A 21,829-nucleotide genomic window follows, 5' to 3' on the forward strand; every position below is an offset into this window, starting at 1 on the left:
ACGCCAAAATGACTTTTTTTGTCGCCACAACTTTTGCGCAAAATGCAATAAGAGGCGATCAAAACGTAGCATCTGCGCAAAAATGGTACCGTTAAAAACGTCAGCTCGAGACGCAAAAAATAAGCCGTCACTGAGACATAGATCCCGAAAAATGAGAACGCTACGGGTCACGGAATATGGTGTAAAACGTGCGCCACTTTTTTCGGACAAACTTACGATTCTTTTTTTTAACCCCTTATATAAATGTAAACCTATACTTGTTTGGTGTCTACGAACTCGCACTGACCTGAGGCATCACACCCACACATCAGTTTTACCATATAGTGAACACAGTGAATAAAATATCTCAAAAACCATAATGCTATCGCACTTTTTTTGCAATTTTTCTGCATTTGGAATTTGTTTGCGGTTTTCCAGTACACTATATGGTAAAACTGATGGTTTCATTTAAAAGAACAGCTCGTTCCGCAAAAAATAAGCCCTCACATGACCATATTGACTGAAAAATAAAAAAGTTACGTCTCTCAAAAAAAGAATGGCGAAAAAAAAATGGAAAGCGAAAAATCGGCCGGTCGTGAAGGGGTAAATAAAGACCTATTAGGACTCATATCATTGGACAGGGTTCCACAACTGTCCTTATGGCCCCCCCAAGAGGTCATGATCTGAGGATATCCTATAGGGAGAACCTTTCTGATGCCTTGCAAATAAATCCATCACCTAAGGAAATCCTGAAAACATGACCTGTTGCGTGGTCATGAGGTCTGGAGTTCAGAAACGGTGGCTTAGAAGATATGTCTTGAGATGTTTAGGTGCTTCTTTAATATTGGTATCAATGGAGATCAAGCTCTTCTTTTATTAGATCACAGCACCATGGTTGCTGGCGTTCACATCTATTTATCTAGTATTATGTTTTTATCTTTAACAAAATCCCCACAATTAACGTTACACCACTAGTCTATGCATGGGCATCTGAATGTCTCACCAAGCAGGCAGATGGTACCTGCAGACAGATGGCATTATTGTATACCAATGGTTGGAAAGTGTATTCTTTTATATATTTCTATGCCAGGAGACACGTCAGAGAGAAGGGATCGTCAGACTAAACCCTTTGCAGGAGCCTTTGCTGTCTGAATTGCTGAGTGGCAAGTTTACCGTGCTGGTGAGAATTTTAAGTTATACGAGATAGATATATACTATACTGTATATGTTAAAAAGTGTTACGAAGGTTGAGAACCGTATTATTATGACATTTTTATCTTCTGTTGGCACCATTATTTTCTAATAGAGCGTACGGGCACCTACTGGAGCCTCCATTGCTATCTTTACTGCTAAACTTCACCACCCCGCAAGAAAGAACAGCAGAGAGGTGCAGCACACGGTACTCCAGGCGCTCTTCTACCTGCTGGACCGCGCAGTGGAGAGGTGAGAAGCAACGCGAAGGGGAACAGCTAGTACATTAGTTCTGCTCCAGACACATTGAAAACTGCAGCCATGTGGAAGGCTTAAAGTACGAATTAGGGTACACATTTTCTGGCCGGCGTAAATATAGTCAACATGGTCATTCCAAGTCTGTAGAAGCAGAAGCCCCTCATTGCTGTGGCTCTCCAGACTGGCTAATAAAGGGGACTCTCTGTAGAAGGTCATTGTGCCTAAATGTGGCATATGGATTAGGGTATATCAGGTTAAAGGCACTGTCGTGAATAAAGTACGTTTCAAGGGGTTTCTTTTACAATTGAAATCATTAAAGGGATTGTCCCACAATCAAAGTACATTTTAAGCAATACATCTTAAAATAATAAAACTTTACACAATTGTGTGACGTCTGCCCAGGACCACAGTCTTAGGATGGCTGTCACGTACAGACTAGAGGCTAGCCACCCACTCAGCAGGATCCCTTTAACCTCTGTACAGGGATCTGGAATTACTACAGGGTCTAGTAGATTGCTGCCTATGGAAGGCTGTAATCCAGTGAAGAGTAGTCGTCAGGCAGAGTCAACACTAGGAGGTACAAAAAGGGACAAAATTGACAGGCAAAAGCATACTCGGGAAATCAGGCTGAGGTCAAACCAGAGATGTCAGCAAAGTACAAAAACAGCAGGCAAGAAAGCAGTCAGAGAGCAGGCAGAGGTCAAAACACGGGAATCAATAATACAGAGCAAGGTGTGAACCAGAGACAAAGCGTGATACCTAGACTATATCTGGCAGGGAGCAGCAGACCACTGAAGGTATAAGAAAGGTGTGGTGCCTTCCCCTAGGCTGGAGCTGGAAGCCGATAACTTCACCTGGAAGGCACACACCACCACAGCCAGCCAGTGGTACTACAAGTCCCAGGCCTGCCAAGCTTGGTGGATGGGTGGAGACTGCTCTCACCAGAGCTATTGGTACTGACTCTGCCTCTTTCACAGCCACCGCCCATCATGGGAATGCAGCGGCGCCTGGTGGCCGAAGCAGAAATCACAGCCACAGACCCTGGTTGAGATGTGACAAATTGGATGTGTTAAAGAAATTGTTCCTGTGCTGAGATATAAATCTAATCTTATAGATCTGATCTTATAAATGTGCCGCTGTTATGTACTGTGTAATGACTGTGCATGTCTATACAGAGCTTCTCCAGTTCATGGTCTGCAGAAACCACTGATTCTGGCCAGGGGAAGAAGCAAAAGAGTATAAAGACAGAATGACATGGGTATGTAACTGATTCTTTCTGTGAAGTAAAACATTGTTTTTAAACAGGCAAAGAAATATTTTACCTCATAGAAACCAATATCTCTGATCCTATTTATTATTATTATTTATTTATTTATAGAGCACCATTGATCCCATGCTGTAATGTCTTTATATTCTCTTTTGCATCCTCCCTTGATTGAAATTTACTTTTTTTGAGGGACAACCCCTTTAAGGATTTAGCTGTCAAGGGACCACATGAATGTCATGACCATGGTCACATATGCTACAGTACAAAACGGAATTTTTCAAAACCCAAATCACATTGCTGGGGTAAAATCCGTATGCATTTGAAGTCCTGCTCAGCCAAGTGAGCATTTTTCTGTATTTTGCTGATTGCTCACAGAGATGTTAACTCACAAGTGCTTTTTCAGGTTATTCAGCTTAAAAAAAACTTTATATAATTTCCATACAGATTAAATATACAGAAGTCATATGAATTTACAAAAGAAAATGATGTAGTCCATGCATTTTCCTGTACCCTGAGCTACAATGTGTGCAGCACAGAACTAATTAACTCCTTATAATATTACAAATATAAAGAGGGTTAATTGCACAAATGAGATTTAGCTGCAGTCCAATGTCCTGCTGGCCATAATCACGGGTCGCAGTACCTGTAAACCTCTGTTAGGTTTTTACATTCTTATATATGTTTTTAGAATTTATTCTTTTGGAAATCTCTCTTGGAGACATCTGTCATTCTTTGCAGTCACTGTTTGTTAGTCTGCAGTATATTCTGCAAGATCCTAAAACCCGCGGATTTGCTGCATGTTTCGCTGCAGAAAATGTTCATAACATCTCTGCAGTGATTCACCAGCACATCCTATGGGAAAAAAAAATGCTGTGCGCACTAGGCGGATTTTGACAGCTGCATGTTTTGCCGAGGGACTCCCGCAGCAAAAACAATTGCATGTCACTTCTTTTCCGCAAGTAGCTGTGGGACTGGCTACCGGAGGAATCTCCAGTAATACCAGGCCTGGCCTCGGTTACCTGCACTGAACTCCGGAGCTGTCACCGGAGTTCCGGAGTGAACTGCCAGTGCCAAGTGATTGTTTCCCCGGCGATTGCAGTTTAGTTCAGACCGGGCTGATCTCCGGAGCTCAGGTGACAGCTGTAGAGAGGCCGAGCTGCACTCCGGAGCTGTCACCTGAGCTCCGGAGATCAGCCCGGCCTGAAGTAAACGGCAATCGCCGGGGAAACTATCACTCGGCACTCACAGTTTAGGCTGCAATTGCCGGGAAATCAATCACTCAGCGCTCGCAGTTTAGTCTAGCAGGCTGCACTCCGGAGCTCAGGTGGGAGCTCCGGAGTTCAGTGCAGGTAACCGCGGCCAGGCCTGGTATTACTGGAGATTCCTCCAGTAGCCAGTCCAAAGCTGGCTGCGGCATTTCTGCACCCAATCCGCAACAAATCCGCACAAAATCCGCAGCAAAGCGCAACAAAGGGCATGCAGATTTGGATGTGGATTTCAATGCGGTATTTTCCCGCAGGTGCAGAAATCTTACTGAGCTTCCGGAATTTTCTTAAGAAAATTCCTTTTTCTAGTCTGCACAGGGCCAAGTCTCGTATAAATCCTTTAGAAAACAAAGGGGTAAATCTCCAGCTGAGCAGTTCCATCTTCAGCTGGTGGCCCACTCAAGCCCCAAAACCTACTGCAGGGAGGCTTCTACTGCGGCTAGTTGTCTTAATGCCAGACATGCATCAGTGAGGAGGAGCAGAACATGACTGAGCTCCTGAGAAACAAAGAGAAGATTTCTTCATATATTTTTCCTTTTTTTAATTGTAAGATAAGACAAAATAGGAGCAAAGAAAAGGAGCTCAAACAAGGAAGTGCTTGAATATTTAAAGTAATTAGGCATTTTTAATATTTGGTGTTTTTGTTTTTTACATTAAAATCCTAATGATTGTATCTATTTTACCATGAAATTACCTCTAACAAGTCTATATGTGTAATTTTAATAAAATCAAAATAAACATTATACACTACTCGCAAAAAGTTAGGGATATTTGGCTTTCCGGTGAAATTTCAGGGTGATCCTATTATGCACTCTCACCTTTTCAGGTGAAATTAATGTGACCTCCTCTAATCTTTTGGATGCACATGTCCAACTGTTCAATCTTTCAGTATTTTTTTTCACAACTTGCTGTTCTCTTACAAGGAGATTAATGGCAGAATTTACAAAAGGTGTTTGATCCATGAATAGCCAAATAAATTGCAGGGTTCAATTAGAATTGGCATTTAAACAGTCCTCTTATTCATGCTGTTCACATTTTCGCATCTTGAGACCAAAACGACACCTAACAATTGATTAACAGTATCTCGACATGGCGAGGCTTCAAGTAGGATGTTCTCAGATAGAAGTAACTACTGAGCTTAGAGTGTCACAGAGTGTCATGAGCACATTGTACAGAGGTACAGAGAGACTGGAAAAGGCATATAAAAGCAAAGTGGACGTCCTCTTGCCACATCCCACACTGGTGACCGCATCATTGTGAACAATACCCATCCGAACCGGATAATATCATGTCAGACCATTCAAAACCTTTTACATTAGCGTGGTCTGCTTGTTAGACGACCTACAAGGGTACCTGACCACATCACCAGGCACAGGCATCATCTACACTGGACAAGGGACCAGTGGCCTCCGTGCTGTTCACTGATGAAAGCTGATTCACGTTGAGCAGAAATGATGGCTACCAATGATGTTGGAGGCGTCAAGGTGAGCGCTATGCATCAGCCAGCCACTGTTGTCACCAAACGAGCATTTGATGGTAGTGTTACAGTATGGGCAGGTGTGTCTAGTCAATACAGAACTGCCCTACACTTTGTGAATGGTACAGTGACAAGCCCTTACTACCTAAATAACATTATTAATCCAGTCATAGAGCCTCTGCATGAACAACACAAGCCTAATTTCATCTTGATGGACAAAAATTCTCCAGCTTATTAAGGTTGCATCATTAGAGAATGGCTGCTGGAGACTGGGGTACCTCAAATTGAGTGACCTGCACTTTCTCCAGACCTCAATCCCATAATAAACCTATGGGATCAGCTGAGTCGCCATTTAGAGGCTCGTAACTCTGTACCCCAGAACCTCAATGACCTGAGAGCAACCCTTCAAGAAGAGTGTGATGCCACGGCTCAGCAGACAATAACTCAACTTGTGAACAGCAGGAGACGTCGTTATCAAGCTGTAATTGATGCTCAAGGCCACCTGACAAGTTATGAAGACACTGACATTTTTTGGGGGTATACCCGCAACTGTTGTTGGCTTTCATTTCAATAAATTGTTTGAGATGAATAAATTCATTACTGTTGCATGCTTCTACTGAAATGTCCTACTTTCATGACAAAATATCACTGTACTGTACTGTAGTGTGAATGTTTTACGTTCTAAATACATTTCACCCAAAAGCCAAATATTCCTAAGTTTTTGTAAGTAGTGTACGTGTGTGTGTGTATATATGTATATATATATGTATATATATGTGTATGTATATGTGTGTGTGTGTATATATATATATATATATATGTATATATATAATTATAATCTCATGCACTGCACATAGTACTGCTACTTCTGTAGTGAAGGCTAAATGTATTTTGTTAGAAGCCTAAGGGTACTTTCACACTTGCGTTAATTACCTTCTGGCGCAATCCGCCCTTTTGGAAACGTTAACGGATTCCGCTGTTTCCCATAGACTTGTATGGATGACGGATTGTGCCAAAAGTACCTGCGTTGCTTCCACTGGCCGACGCTGCGTTTCTTCCGCCGGGCGGAAGGAACGCAGCATGTAAACTTTGAGCGGCGCAATCCTTTATTTTTCACTGCGCATGCTCATCTTTTTTTTTTTTTATCACAGAAACTTTATTTTGTATCTCGGTGGCCGAACGTTCAGCTGATCGCCTAGCAGCCGGGTTTTGAGAGCGCTCAGCTGAGCGCCCGGCAGTCGGGTGATCAGCTGATCGTTCACAATAGTCTGCTGCTGGTAAAACTGTAAAGAAGAAAAAAGAAAAAAAAACTTTCCGTTGTTTTGTACGATCCGTTGCATCCGTTGTGCCATTATATGCAACGCATCTATTGCATCCGTCACACAACGCAATGGATGCCGTTCAACGCAAGTGTGAAACTAGCCTTAGAATTAAGATCAAGTGTATGGTATACATAATAAAGTTGGAAAATAGACCGATGTGTAACTACCAAACTAAAGGAAACACTAATGTCAACTAATAAATAGAGAGCTATTCCATCACAACTTTCCACCTTGAGGCTATGTACAAACAGATTTTTTTTTTTTACAAGTTTTTTTCAAGTGGAAAACACTACAGGATATTCTTATTTATGGGGGAAGCTTTTTATTTTTCCCTAAAGAGTTTTAGAAGACTTTTTATTTTTTTGTCTGAAGCATCCTTTGCAGCTTTCTGGTTGGATAGTACCTAGTTTAGAGAAGTTTATTTAAGATTTTTTTTTTTCAAAGTGACATGCATTATTCTTTCACTAGGCGTTTTAAAAAGCTCTTAAAAAAAAATAAAAATCAAAAAGCAACTCGTATGACCAGCTTAGTGGAATTCACATAAAAATATATATTGTTTAAAACTCTGTGTGACTGTAGTCTAACAGGGTAGTGACTTGCATAGATTTTATATATGCCTTTTTTTTATAGGCATGTTTTATAGGGACCATTCTTAGCTAAATCAAGATAATTTGTTTAATGTTGTAGTTTCTGAACTCAGAAAGGTCTAAAATGGCAAATGTTACAATTTTTAGGAATATCGCGTTTTGATTATTTTACGTCTTTTAACTGCTAAGGATGAACTGCTAAGGATGCGCCACTTTTACTTAAGTGTTTCCTTCATTTTGATGGTTAATAGTGTAACTTATTGTCTTGCCAGCATTCGGCTCGCTCTCTTCCCATTAGTACTTACAGTTTGGGGATCTGAGTGATTATTACAATGTCCGAGTGCTTCATGTTTGTTCAGTTCTAGACTAGCATAGTGCACTCTCGCTGCAGTGTCGACACACAGAGAAATGGCCTGGTGTTTATCTATGACATGGGGGGCAGTCAGTACAGCAACTTTGAGCTGGAATTAAGCAAGAAGATCTTGAGCCTGCTGAGGGTGAGTGTATTCTCCATTCATCCATTTGCTCTGCTATACATATATCCATTATTCTGATTCTATTCTAGGACTTTCATTCATCTAAGTTTTCCATATAACAATCATAGCATTTTGTAACTTTTTGGCATCTAGTCCATTTGTAATTTTGTGAATGTGTCCTTCAAGTCACATTGTCTATAGAAACCCCTTAAATTAAACCCCTGAACTGGAAACATTTGTAGTCATCACTAGCGCAGCTTACACACATTAACACTAGAACTACTGGACTCGTGACACCTATATAGAAATACATGGTGCAAAGTAGTCAAAATGACTACCTCAGTAGTTCTAGTGTTAAAGGGAAGCTATCATCAGAATATGACCTATTTCTATTACTTATGGTGTTAAATGTCTTTTTTAAAAAATGTTGGCAGGTTTTTTTATTTTTCATGTCGCAATTTGTATTAAAAATAATATAGAACTCCTTCCTGACTACAGAGGCGGACATGGGTGACCTTAAATATATTGAGAAGTGGAATAGAGATTTGGGGACTTCCATTCCTGAGGAGGACTGGAAAAAGTCCTTTATCCTCACTCATAAATTTTCCATCGCCTGTGCAGCACAGGACAAAGAATAAGCTTCTGACCCGTTGGTACAGGTGCCCGGATACTCTACACGCAATATTTCCCGGGGTCTCAGATAGCTGCTGGAGGTGCGGAAGGTGAAGGGGGACAATGCTGCATATCTGGTGGGACTGCCCATTGATACAACCTTTCTGGAAGTCCGTGTTCAAAGCATACGCTGTGATTTGCGGAGAGCAGTTGGTGGGTTCCCCTCAGATGGCGCTGCTTTCAATTCTCCCGGGATCGCTTAAATCACAGAAAGCGGGCTTTCTGAGATACTGTCTTACGGCGGCACGCATGGTGATCCCGAGATACTGGAGATCTACTGGGGTGCCATCTGTGAGGGAGTGGTTTGCGGAGATGGCCATCATCCACAGGATGGAGTCCCTAACGGCAGAAACCAATGACTCAGTGGATAAATTTCTTAGGATCTGGACCCCCTGGACCCTGGCTCTTGATTCCCTACCATTTCAGAACCTTATTGGTAACACATGACGTGTGTTACGTTAATCCAATGTAGCGGCCCGAGTACTGGGGAAGTAATCCCTACCATGCCTTCCCTCCCTCTCTTTCTGTTGCTCTTCTCTCCCCCTTTTTCATTCTCTTCTTTTCCTTATCTTTCCCCCTTGCTACTTTCCTTTCTCTCTGGTTCTCGTTAAATCTTCAAATTTTTTCCTTTTCTTTTTTTTTCAGCAATAGCCTCACTTTTTGAGGTGTAGTTCTCCTTTGGAAGGAGATTCTGTATTATAAAAGGTGGTTACATGTCATATGCGTGCCTTATGATAGTTAGTAAGAGAAGAGGTGTTGGTTAGGATGTGGCTTATACTCTTTTCTGTAAGTTGACATGAAGCAATCACGTATTTGAATCTTCTTTTTTTTTTTCTTCCTGTAAATTCTCTTGTTTACTTTAATAAAGAAAGATTAAAAATAATATAGAAGCCTCACAATTTTCACTGTCCACTGCAGCTTTTTACACTTATCTATTGTTTTGGGAAACAACATATGTACATAGCCACAATGGTCGGATCCTAACTAGAGATGAGCGGACCCCTGGAAGTTCGGTTTGGCAGGTTCAGCAGGACTTTATCTAAAGTTCAGATTGGGACCCGAACTTGACCTGAACCCCCAATGGAAGTCACTAATTGGGCAGTTCGGGTTTCTGCCCCACATAAAGCCAGCCATAAACATCACTTCTGTGGGTGGGTGAGTTGGGGTTTTCCATTTTTTTTTCCTTTTTTATTGGGGTGTTCCCATACATCCGATCATGTTGTTGTTACCACCAGCGCGAGATGATCAAACACTGGGCTGAGCATCAAGCGTACCCGAGAACAACGATGCTCGTGCAAGTACCGTATTTTTCGTTTTATATGACGCACCGGATTATACGACACACCCCAAATTTAGAGAGAGAAAAAAAAGTAACAAAAATATGGGGTCCATTTTATAATCTGGTGGTGTCGTCATACAGGGGGCAGCAGCTGTGGTGGAGCGGGGGTCACAGGAGGCAGCGGCTGTGCTGGAGTACGGCCATGCTGCGGAGGTGCAAAGGGAGGCCCAGATGTTTCCTGGGGCAGCTGGTGCTGCTCTGTACCTAGGCAGCGGGCGCTGCTCTGTGGTGTGGCAGACAGTGAGGTTTGTGTGGCAGGCAGTCAGGTCTGTGCGGCGGGCAGTGGCTCTGTTGTGCGGCGGGCAGTGAGGTCTGTGCAGCGGGCAGTGAGGTACCAGCCATTCTGAAGATGTCGGCGGTGCGGGCTTCAAATAAATGGCGGTCGGTGTCGGCGCGTGCGCAGATGAGAGCTTGAGCTAAGCACTCAATCTGCGCACGCGCCGATTTTGGGCATCATTATTTGAAGCCCTCACTGCCGACATCTTCAGAATGGCTCGTACCTCACTGCCCGCCGCACGACAGGTCCACACAGACCTCGCTGCCCGCCGCACAACAGAGCCACTGTCCGCCGCACAACAGCACACAGCGGCCTCCTGTGACCCCTCTTCACCACTCCCCGGTAAGCTCCATTCGGATTTTAAGATGCACCTCTCATTTTCCGCCCAAATTTTTGGGAGGAAAACTATGTCTTATAATCCGAAAAATACGGTAGTTAGCATACGTAAAACACCCAATCTCTAACTGAAACTCTGTTGTTTTTTTTTTTGGTAAAGTCTGGGTTTGGAATGAACACCGAACCTCAGATTCGCTCATCACTAATCCTGACCCAATCTTTTCACTGAAGTGTCTCCAATGAGGCTGTGCAAAGGTCATTGTGAAGGCAGGGAAAAGGTTCAGCTGTGAAATCACTTACTGTGATCGGTGGATCCTGTGTTATCAGCTGTGTATAGAGAGGTGTTACCTGTTATTGCAAGGGGACGTGCCCACGATCAGGACTCGCTGCATCCTGGTCTCCTCCGCAGGAGAACGCAGCTGCCTGTGCTCACGATCAGGGTTCAGTGTGCTGCGGTTCTTTCATGTTCTCCCTACGGAGGACGCATGCGAACAGCTGCGGTTTGAAAAGCCGCACCGCAGGTCAGTGTTTGCTGCGGAAAAAACAAGAACAGTGGGCACGGGATTTCTAGAAAATCCCATCCACTATGGTCATACTGTACAGTGCAATGTTTACGCTACATCCAAAATGCTGCAAACACTGATCGTGGGCACGCACCCTAATACTGCCTCTGATGATAAAGAGCCTAATGAAAACTCTTCCTGAAAGAGTTTATCTATATATATATATATATATATGTTTATATATATCTATATATATATTATTATTATTATTATTATTATTATAATATATGTGTGTGTAATATATATATATTACATATAATAAGAATACATGTAACACAAAAGTCAGATTACAACAATGGGTCATTTCCTGATGATCTCTTCCCTAAAAACATATTTTCCACTTAAAGAAATTCCATCTACTTACAGAGGTCTAGTAAACCTTCTATAATCCTATTTTACATCTCCCACCTGAGTGCAGTGAAGAAGGTAACAGTTACCTGTATGTGAGCAGTATCTGTGTTCTTATGTTAGGGAGCATTTCCTGCTCGTCTAAAGAAAGTCCTGATCGTTTCTCCTCCAGTCTGGTTCAGAGTTCCATACTCTATCATCAGTCTACTTCTTAAGGAAAAGTTAAGAGAGCGGGTAAGTCTGGCTTTCTGAATTTCCACTACATTGTCTTATATTCCCATACATTATAAAAGAGAACCTGTCAGGTGAATTGTGCTGCACAAACCACAAGCAAACCCTAATATGCCCACATTTCATAGTGTAAATCTATAATTTAGTAACTTTCCCAAAAGTGTTTATTTATGGTCTTTGTTCCAATTTTTAGATATTTTTCTAAAGAAGTAGTTGAATTAAGAAGCTTTATGCATTATACATATTATTCTATGTTTTTAGGTGCACATGGTGAGCATGAGCGAACTTCTTGAGCACTTGCCTGCACAGTGTCTTCCTGAGTCTCTAGGTGGCCTTCTACCATGGGATCCTGGTTCATGGAACTGCCTTCTCCTCCCTGCCCGTGCCGGAAAACCAGATCCTCTAGATGAGGTGGTAATGGTACTGGCAGAAGGGCAAAGAGGGAGTGTACATAAACCAGTGGCAGAAAGCATGACCTTGTCTGAGCTGAAGGAGCATGCCAACTCTTTAGGAAGGCGAGGAATCTATGAGGAATATGAAGCCATAAGGAATGAACCACCGGAAGGCACTTTCTTAGCTTCACTGTAAGTGTTAATAGGGTCCAGTATGTACAGGAGCAATCAAAATTCTTCAACCACCATTGCAAATTAGATTTATTCACAACATTTTCAAACTTTCTGCTGTTTGCAATAAATCAATGAAACAAGAACAATGCAACTAGCTCAATGCAACCAATATACCGTGTTTTTCGGTTTATAAGACACACCGGATTATAAAACGAACCCCAAATTTGGAGAAAAAAGGGTAAAAAAAAAAATGGAGTCCATCTTATAATCTGGTGGTGTCTTACCAGAGGGGGGTGGCAGCAGTTGTGCAGCAGGTTTACAGGAGGCAGGGGCAGTGGTGGAGCAGGGCAATGCTGCGGGCGGTGTGGTGGGTGTCCTAGATGCTGATCCAGAAACTGTCGACAGTGGCGGTTGTGCTGAGGCAGCTGTGTTGGGCTGCGGGTGGTGAGGGCTTCAAACAATGGCGTCCAGAGTCGGCGCGAGCACAGACTTAGCTCTCAGCTCAATGCCAAGCCGAGATCTCATCTGCACACGCGTCACCTCCAGGCGCCATTTTCCTTAAGTTCGTTACTAGGAGATCTTGAGCCGAGAACTCAATCTACGCACTCGCCGACTCCAGGCGGCATATTTTTTTTTTTTTTTTTTTTTTTTTAACACGCTCACCGCCCGCAGCCCTAGCCCAGCTGCAGCAGACCTTGCACAGCCGCCGCAGACCCTGCACAGCCGTCACAGCATTGCCCCTGCCTCCTGCTACCCCTCTCCACCACTCCCGGTAAAGTACATTCGGATTTTAAGACGCACCCCTCACTTTCCTCCAAATTTTGGGGAGAAAAGTGCGTCTTACAATCTGAAAAATATGGTAAGTGATTTATTAATTACAGAATGCCACTTTTAATGACTACTGCAATCTCAGAATTATTCAACAATCATCTTTAGTCATTGTACAGTATACAAACTATTCTAATACTTAGACCTTTTCATAGATCCACTTTCATGAAAACTGTGCTACATAATTGACAATACAGGTTAAGCTTCTCTAGAACAAGTTTGCTTTCCATACAGTATAGCAACTCTCACTGATCCACTTTTTTTATGTTTTTTTTAGGGCTGTTGTGAACCGTGATCGGAATCGGTATGGGGATGTTCCATGTCTAGACCAAACAAGAGTCAAATTAAAACGTGTCAACTGGCATGATGTAAATATCATTTTCTTTTCTTTTTTTTTTTTTACATTATTATTAAAAAGCAGACTTGTGCTCATAGTGAGGGATCGAGGATTTGGATACTAAAGGCTGCTTTACAAGCAACGACATCGCTAACGAGATGTCGTTGGGGTCACGGAATTCGTGACGCATATCCAGCCTCGTTAGCGATGTCGTTGCATGTGAAACGCACGAACGACTGTTAACGATCAAAATTACTTACCTAATCGTTGATCGTTGACGCGTCGTTCCTTTCCCCATTATCGTTGCTGTTGCAGGTTGTTTGTCGTTCCTGCGGCAGCACACATCGCTACGTCTGACACCGCATGAGCGAGGAACATCACCTTACCTGCAGCTGCCCGCAATGAGGAAGGAAGAAGGTGGGCGGGATGTTCGGCCCGCTCATCTCCGCCCCTCCGCTTCTATTGGGCGGCCGCTTAGTGATGCCGCTGTGACGCCGCACGAACCGCTCCCTTAGAAAGGAGGCAGTTTGCCGGCCACAGCGACATCGCTAGGCAGGTAAGTATGTGTGACGGGTGTTAGCGATATTGTGCGCCACGGGCAGCGATTTGCCCGTGACGCACAACCGACGGGGGTACGCTCGCTATCGATAGCGATATCGCTGCGTGTAAAGTGCCCTTAAGGGTTGGAATTAAATATACAATAAAGAACATTGCACCAAATAGTCAACATTCTTCTTTATGTGCTATTTGCTGTTTGAAGATAAGCTTACAGTTTTATAATTAAAATTATCACGAAGGGTAAATTGTACATTTTATATAATAAACAGCATGAATGACTATTACTCATAGTGGGTGCAAATTAAAGGGAAGCTGACAGCTGGTTTTTGTTATGTAATCTGAGATTTGCATGATATAGGGTCAGAGAATCCTTTATCTCTGTTTTAGATGTGCCAGTGGTCAGAATGCTGTGGTTGTATAACCTCACCCACACCACTGATTAGCATCGAGTGGGGCGGGGTTACACGGATTGCCCTGATTGGCCTGCATGTGAGACCTAGTCAGTCAGTGATAATCTCCTACTGATTGAAACTATAACACACAGCCTAATAAGTGACACATCACTGGAATCGGCCTCCCTGCTACATTATGCTGGTCTCAGATTAAATAGCTAAAACCTGCTGAAAGATTCCCTTTAAAAGGGTTGTATTCTAAACATTGCCCAAACTGAACAACATATAATTGCTAATATATAAGTCTTGTGAAGAGTAAGGAGAATACCAATATACTGAGGCCAAACCAAAAATAAGGGCAATACAAAAATACATAATTATGCTGGTGACATGTGCTTCTTTCTCTTTTAGCGCTCAGACTATATAAATGCCAGTTTTATGGATGGATACATACAGAAGAATATGTACATTGGAACCCAAGGTACTGAATACAGTTTTCCACTATGTAGATGGTAGTAGGAGATGGTTGCTGTGCTGTGGGACACTGGTGATATGAATGTTTATACCTCCATATCGCAAAGTCACCATCTTCATGTGATAAAAATGGCCTTTTACATGGTGCCACTAACCTAAATATCGCCATATTGGGAGCTGCCTTTTGCTCTGGCTATTAGAGAGGGTGATATGAAAATGTATTGGAATTTCCCATTTGATAATTAAAGGGGTTATCCGGCTTATTTTGACTTTTTGTTAATTATTACACTATTGGGCTACATTGGGGCAGGTAAGTAGATAGTGACCACTTACCTGCCCTGCTGTCAGCCCCTCTCCCCCGGCTCAGAGTGGTCATGTGACCGCTCCTGCCGCGATTTTGCTGCTTCCGGTCATTTCATGTCAACATGGGCAGGACCATGTTGACATGCAAATCTGGAACAGCATGTTGCCGCCCTGCTGGGCTGTACAGTGCGTGAGTCCCCGCCCCCTTCCCTGCACCCTCCCACACATTCCCCCGCACCCCTTACTCTCCCCGCAACCTCCCCCTGCACTGCTGTGGGGTCCGTGACCTGGGGGAGGGGCCTGGCGGCGGCTGCCGTGGTCTCAGCGCCAGCACCGGGCCCCTGCTCAGATCACACATTCAAATGTACCGGCATCACAGATCACAGATGCCGGTACATTTGAAAGCGCTGATGAGAAGGAGCGCTGCTTCTCATCACTGCCCAGCTGTCTGTGCTCTCTTCAGCACAGCGGTGACGTCACTACTGTGCTGATATGGCCAGAGCACAGACAGCATGCGAACGTGCAGGAGCGGTGGGGACCGAGGACGGGTGAGTATGTACTCCCTACATGTGTTCCCGATGGGGATGGGGGGGTCGGTGCAGAGCGCCGCGTGCGGTGCAGAGCCATATGTGTGCGTGTGCGGTGCAGAGCCCGATGTGCGTGTGCGGTGCAGAGCCCGATGTGCGTGTGTGGTACAGAGCCATATGTGTGCGTGTGGTGTGCAGAGCCATATGTGCGGTGCAGAGCCATATGTGCGGTGCAGAGCCCGATGTGGTGTGCGGTGCAGAGCCTGATGTGGTGTGGGGTGCAGAGCCTGATGTGGTGTGGGGTGCAGAGCCCAATGTGGTGTGCGGTGCAGAGCCTGATGTGGTGTGTGGTGCAGAGCCTGATGTGGGGCTGTTATTTGCAATGCTGTAGTGATAACAGGTCAGTGCTGAGGCTGAATATTGACAGGGAATATGTGTGTGCAGGGGGCGGGCAGGGGGCGGGGCTGGACACTGAGGCCGGGCGGTGCCAGCTCTGACTGAGGTTTTGCACAGGAAGTGGTCAGTTTGCTAGAGCTGAATGTAAACAAAGAGCTGCAGAGAATAAAGGGTGAATTCAAGAGGAACAAAAGTTAGAAAACAAAAAATAACAATGTAGGGGTGATTTATATGACAATACAGCACAGATTAGCTTAACAAAAATTTTTACGTTTATGTCGGACAACTCCTTTAAATGGTAGCTTGTGATGGGATGCACATTAGTTAACTTAATCCATAGAATATGTAGAGAGGTTGTAATTAAGGTATGTGATAATAAAGCGACATGGAATGTAGAAAAAGGCCAATCACTGGCTGCGGTAGTGACCCGCATATCACTACTATAGTCAGTGATTGGCTGCAGAGGTCACATGTTCCTCAAACATGACCAGGAACTCCAGAGACCAGTGGTGGACCTGGGATTCTTGGCCCTAAAGCAGTGAGGAATTAGAGAGATATTTAATGCTCTGATTACATCACATTATTACTGGCATGTTTAAAAAAAAAATGTAAGCAGTCTGATAACTCCTATAAAGACTGTGGCATATGGATTATCACTGTAAATACGTGTCTGGACCAGTGCATTGGGTAGAATGAGATCTATCTGTGCAATATAAATGTCTGTATTCCTTCAGGACCTATGGAAAATACATTCCAGGATTTTTGGCAAATGGTTTGGGAGCAGAATGTGCTGGTGATTGTAATGACTACACGGTGAGTAAAGTCAGATGATGTTTGGGAGCAATGTGAATATTTGTGCATTCAGTCTTTTCCTTATCCTTCTTTCCTGAACAGAGTTGAGGAGGGAGGTCATCGGAAGTGTGGTCAGTATTGGCCCCTTTCACAAGGATCCATAGCGGCATATGGTGCCATGACTGTAACAAATAAAGCCGCTGAGAACCACCAACATTACAGAAGGACTACTCTGGACATCAGCACTCGCCAGGTATTGCTGCCCTTCTGTGGGGTATTGGAGGTAATGTGGTTTGCTAATGGCCTTATTCTGCCGTTACAAATGTGAAGTCACAAAAATGAGATTGTGCTTTACAATTGTTACAGTACAAAACTGTGAAAAGCGGTGGTGCACGCGTCCTGATTTCTTCGTTCAATGTCTATGAGGTGACGGAAACAACTGAGCGCCTTAATCAGCTTCGCCTGCCAGTCCCATATACGTTGATTTGAGTGACGGCCCTCATTTTTCACCGCGCAATGCGAAGTAGCCAGAATTGGACCGATAGACCCAAAACAAATATGAACTCTAGAGAGTACCTATGATAAAATGTTATTCTACAAATTACTGTGAAGCAAAAAAATAGTTTAATGAAGTAATAATAACTTCATACTTGGTCAGAATTTCATACTTTATTGATACAGACAAAAATCACAAACAGTTGTCAAAAACAGGCTATTAAAACATCCCATTAAAACCCATTAGGGCATTGTGGGCAAATTTAGAAGTCCAACAATATCATGATATAATAACTATCACAATAAACACATAACTAGATCAGTGGTTACAAAATGATGAGGAATGCAAAAAAATATCTGTCCATGGGACTTACTGTGGTGGTATACAATTATACCACCACAAAGGATAATACCAACTATATTCAAAAAATAATTCAACTAATTAATTCTAAAAAAACCCAATATACACATATTCTTTTCGATTGTATTACCATATGTCAATGGTACAAATCACATGTGTGATGGATATAAGAGCATACGATAAGGCTACATGCGCACGCTGCTTTTTTTCCTGCTTTTTTGCTGCTTTTTTGGCTGCAGTTTTGTCAGCTGAACTTTCTGACATCTGACTTCCCAGCAAAGTCTATGAGAAGTCAGATTTGTCATGCGCACATTGCAGTTTATTTGTCAGCGGTTTTTTTGTCAAAAGTTTGTGACAAAAAAAATGCAGCATGTTCATTCTTCCTGTGTTTTTGTCAACATTTGTCACCCATTGAAAACAATGAGGGCATCAAAAACGCAGGAAAAATGCATGCTATCAAAAGTGGTGCATTTTACCTGCCTTTCACCTGCGTTTTTGGTACCAAAAACGCAGGTGATTTGTCAGGAAGTGAGGTCAGGCAAGTGGTCCCGTCCCGTCCTCCACGTGTTCCCCGAAGTACCGCTGTCCCCAGGGGAGATGATGTGGAGGACGGGGCCTATCAGCAGCGGCGGCAGAGAGAGGGATGGACATTGTCAGCTGAAAACATTGATTTTTCCCTCTCGCTGCTGCCGCCGCCGCTGATAGTCCCGTGCTCCACGTGTTCCCCGAAGTACCACTGTCCCCAGCGTGCACGCACAGGGGAGATGATGTGGAGGACGGGACCATCAGCAGCGGCGGCAGCGAGAGGGAAAAATCAATGTTTTCAGCTGCCAACGTCCATCCCCCTCTCGCTGCCGCCGCCGCTGATAGTCCCGTCCTCCACGTGTTCCCCGAAGTACCGCTGTCCCCAGCATGCACGCACAGGGGAGATGATGGACCCCTCTCACTGCCACCGCCGCCGCCGCTGAAAGTCCCGTCCTCCACGCTCCTGTCGTCAGCTCCACGCTCCTGTCGTCAGCTCCACGCAGTAGCGCGATCAGCTGAGCTGTCACTGAGGTTACTCGCGGCCACCGCTGGATTCAGCGGTGGCCGCGGGTAACCTCGGTGACAGCTCAGCTGATCGCGCGGCTGTCTTCATTAGCTGCATGGAGGTGACCGGAGCGGCGGTGTCTGCTGCTTCTCCGGTCACCTGCATGCAGCAGAGCTGGATGCGACGCTGGAGCATGCTGGATTACGCCGGACATGGAGGGCTTTGTCGGGGTTAATAAATTGGTAATGAGGGAATGTGTTTGTGTTTTTTATTTCTATTAAAGGATTTTTCGGGCTGTGTGTTTATTTACTGTAATTTACAGATTAATCATGGAGGGTGTCTCATAGACGCCTGACATGATTAATCTAGGACTTATTGGCAGCTATGGGCTGCCAATAACTCCTTATTACCCCGATTTGCCAACGCACCAGGGCAAATCGGGAAGAGCCGGGTACAGTCCCAGAACTGTCGCATCTAATGGATGCGGCCATTCTGGGCGGCTGCTGACTGATATTGTTAGGCTGGGGGGCTCCCCATAACGTGGGGGTCCCCATCCTGAGAATACCAGCCTTCAGCCGTATGGCTTTATCTGGCTGGCATTAAAATTGGGGGGGACCGCACGCCATTTTTTTTAAATTATTTATTTATTTCTAAATTATTTTTTTTTTCAATTCAACAAGCTTTATGGGCTTGTTTGAACTGAAAAATACATGAAACAATTGTTGACAAAACTGCAGCCAAAAACGCACCAAAAAAGCAGCAAAAATGCACCAAAAAAGCACCTACATTTTTTGTGACATTTCCAGGCTCTCTCTGACATGGTGCAGTTTCGGCTACAGTTTTGGCTGCAGTTTGTGAACACGAAAAAGAAGCAGCGTGCGCATGTAGCCTTAGTCAAAAACATTCGCCATGCACTATGATAGAAGCACCAAGTTATACATAATGCCTAGTACCCCACAAGAAAATCAGTTTTACGCAGTAGTCCCTTTCAGTCCCGTATACTTTGATTGGATTGGAACCCCATATTTCCATATTTTTTTACCATTGTTCAGTTCAGCTGGGGAACTCTGGAACTCCACTGTAGTGATTGGTGGAAGTTTCAGCAACGGGAAACCAAGGAATCAGATATTTCTCTTATTTTGGGGATGAATAATAAATGTCTTAATGAAGGAAAACCCTTTTAGGTATTTCAGATTTGTAGCTTTTTTGTCATTCCTATTGATTTATTTTTAGTGATGGGTGAGCACTAAAATGCTCGAAAGCTCGTTACTCGATTTGAGCTGGTCAGACACTTGGAGCTCAACGCAAGTAACGAGTATCATAGAAAGTCAATGATTGGTCTGTTTGGATCCCCTGCACTCATACACCCAGCCATAAACAGAGCATTTCCGGCGGGAGGGAGGGCAGGGTTTTTGTTTTTCATTGGTCACACTACATCCAAAAACGTTGTTTTATCCCCTAGGATTGTGAATGGCTCTTCTTGTTGTGCCTGGTCACATTATAAAGTGACGTAAGCCTGCGCGTTTTGGTTTTTCTTTTATGGACAAAAAATCCGAGCACCCGCGATACTTGGCTTAGCTCCGAGAGTACCTGAGCACCCGAATGCTTGATCAAGTAACAAGCAGTGCCGAGTACGCTCGCCCATCACTAATTATTATAATATTAACTTTAGTCTCTCATCATTGAGACTAAAGTACATAACGCCCACAATCAATGATAATTCATTCCTTATGTGTTCCACTTTGTAACATAAGTATGTCTCATCTTTTAGGGTCGAGAAAGGAGGCAGATCAGTCATTTGCAGTTCTTAAGCTGGCCAGACTTTGGGGTTCCCAGCTCTGCTGCCGCCCTTATTAATTTTAGAGACGCTGTAAAGAAGGAGCAGAGAAGACTGGTGAATGAGCTGGGAAACCAGTGGAAAGGTCCTGCAGGCGGCCCTCCAATTGTGGTACATTGCAGTGCTGGAATCGGAAGGACAGGTACTGGGTCAAGCAGCAATAAGACTGGATGATGGCAACAAATATTGATAGACTGCATTGTTGATTATGAGTAAAACTCCAGTACAAGATATATGGCAAATGGTAAAATAAATCCTAATGTTACATTTTTATCTCATTACCTCCAGGTACATTCTGCACATTGGATATCTGCTTGTCCCAAATAGAAGATGTGGGCACCTTGAACATTCAGCAGACAGTGAGAAGAATGCGGAAACAGAGGGCACTAAGTATACAGACTCCAGAGCAGTACTACTTCTGTCACATGGCCATCCTAGAACATTTTGGCAGCTGACACAAGTACCCTGCCATACCCACCGGTGCCACTTCCAATGTCAAAGATTCAAGGACCAATATTAGGGGCTGAAGGCCTTAATTACCTATAGGTGCTGCAAAGGCGTGTATGGCTCCTATGTAAAGCAATAACGTAATGGTATTTGTAACCAAGAATCCCACAGTATAATACTCCAGGCACAATTACTTCTTACAAGCGCACTATACAGGTATCTAAAACTCATTCCAAAAATAGTGTCATTACATAATCGTTACCCTATAGTGGACCAATTCAAGGATAATAGACAGCTTATCAAAATATATGCATGTGGACCACTAAAACATCCACCTAGACAGGTTTGAACATAAAGATGACCCACCCATATACATTATATTGGTATTAATATTATTCCAATGATATTATTATTATTCCAGTCATATATAAGGAAACCACTCGCATTACGCCAAAATATAAAGTGTACTGTAAAACTCTGGATCTGTATACTCACAATGGAATCATGCTTGTTTTTCTTACTCTATTTTTGGCAGAGATTTCGTTCTAGCCAGGATTTTAGGTTATAAGCTAAGACTTTGCTCTGCAGGAGGAATGGCGGTCAATGCAATATTGTAGATCACACACATAACCATCTTCTCCAGTATGTGAATTCTCTTGGCTGCAAATATATCACAGATATGAAAATAGCTATTTGTAAATGTCTTTTAATTCTGTATTGTAATCCAATGGGACCAATGAAATTCACAAGGCTATGAAATGTGAAATCATAAGCTATGGCAGATATCAAGTGGTGAGGCAGATGGAGAAAGGTTTATATAAATGTAGTGAAAGTAATTTCTGGTAAAATGACCTGTACTGTTCTGGTTTCAGTCTAGGAACAAGTGTTCAGGTGATAC

General features: G+C 43.5%; 1 protein-coding gene across 1 annotated transcript in view; it reads left to right on the forward strand.

The window, feature by feature from the left end:
• PTPN9 (protein tyrosine phosphatase non-receptor type 9) overlaps positions 1-21,619 on the forward strand; it is a 43,615-nt gene extending 21,996 nt beyond the window's left edge. The window contains exons 3-13 of the mRNA XM_075345584.1: positions 1,070-1,159; positions 1,286-1,422; positions 7,738-7,843; positions 11,481-11,591; positions 11,850-12,172; positions 13,260-13,350; positions 14,681-14,750; positions 16,704-16,782; positions 16,864-17,014; positions 20,419-20,626; positions 20,773-21,619. Coding sequence (XP_075201699.1) covers positions 1,070-1,159; positions 1,286-1,422; positions 7,738-7,843; positions 11,481-11,591; positions 11,850-12,172; positions 13,260-13,350; positions 14,681-14,750; positions 16,704-16,782; positions 16,864-17,014; positions 20,419-20,626; positions 20,773-20,939 — 1,533 coding nt within the window. The 3' untranslated portion in view covers positions 20,940-21,619. The remainder of the gene's footprint in view (positions 1-1,069; positions 1,160-1,285; positions 1,423-7,737; positions 7,844-11,480; positions 11,592-11,849; positions 12,173-13,259; positions 13,351-14,680; positions 14,751-16,703; positions 16,783-16,863; positions 17,015-20,418; positions 20,627-20,772) is intronic.
• Positions 21,620-21,829: the final 210 nt, after the last annotated feature.

This window comes from Anomaloglossus baeobatrachus, chromosome 4 (assembly GCF_048569485.1).
Source record: "Anomaloglossus baeobatrachus isolate aAnoBae1 chromosome 4, aAnoBae1.hap1, whole genome shotgun sequence".
Classification (NCBI taxonomy): Eukaryota; Metazoa; Chordata; class Amphibia; order Anura; family Aromobatidae; genus Anomaloglossus; species Anomaloglossus baeobatrachus.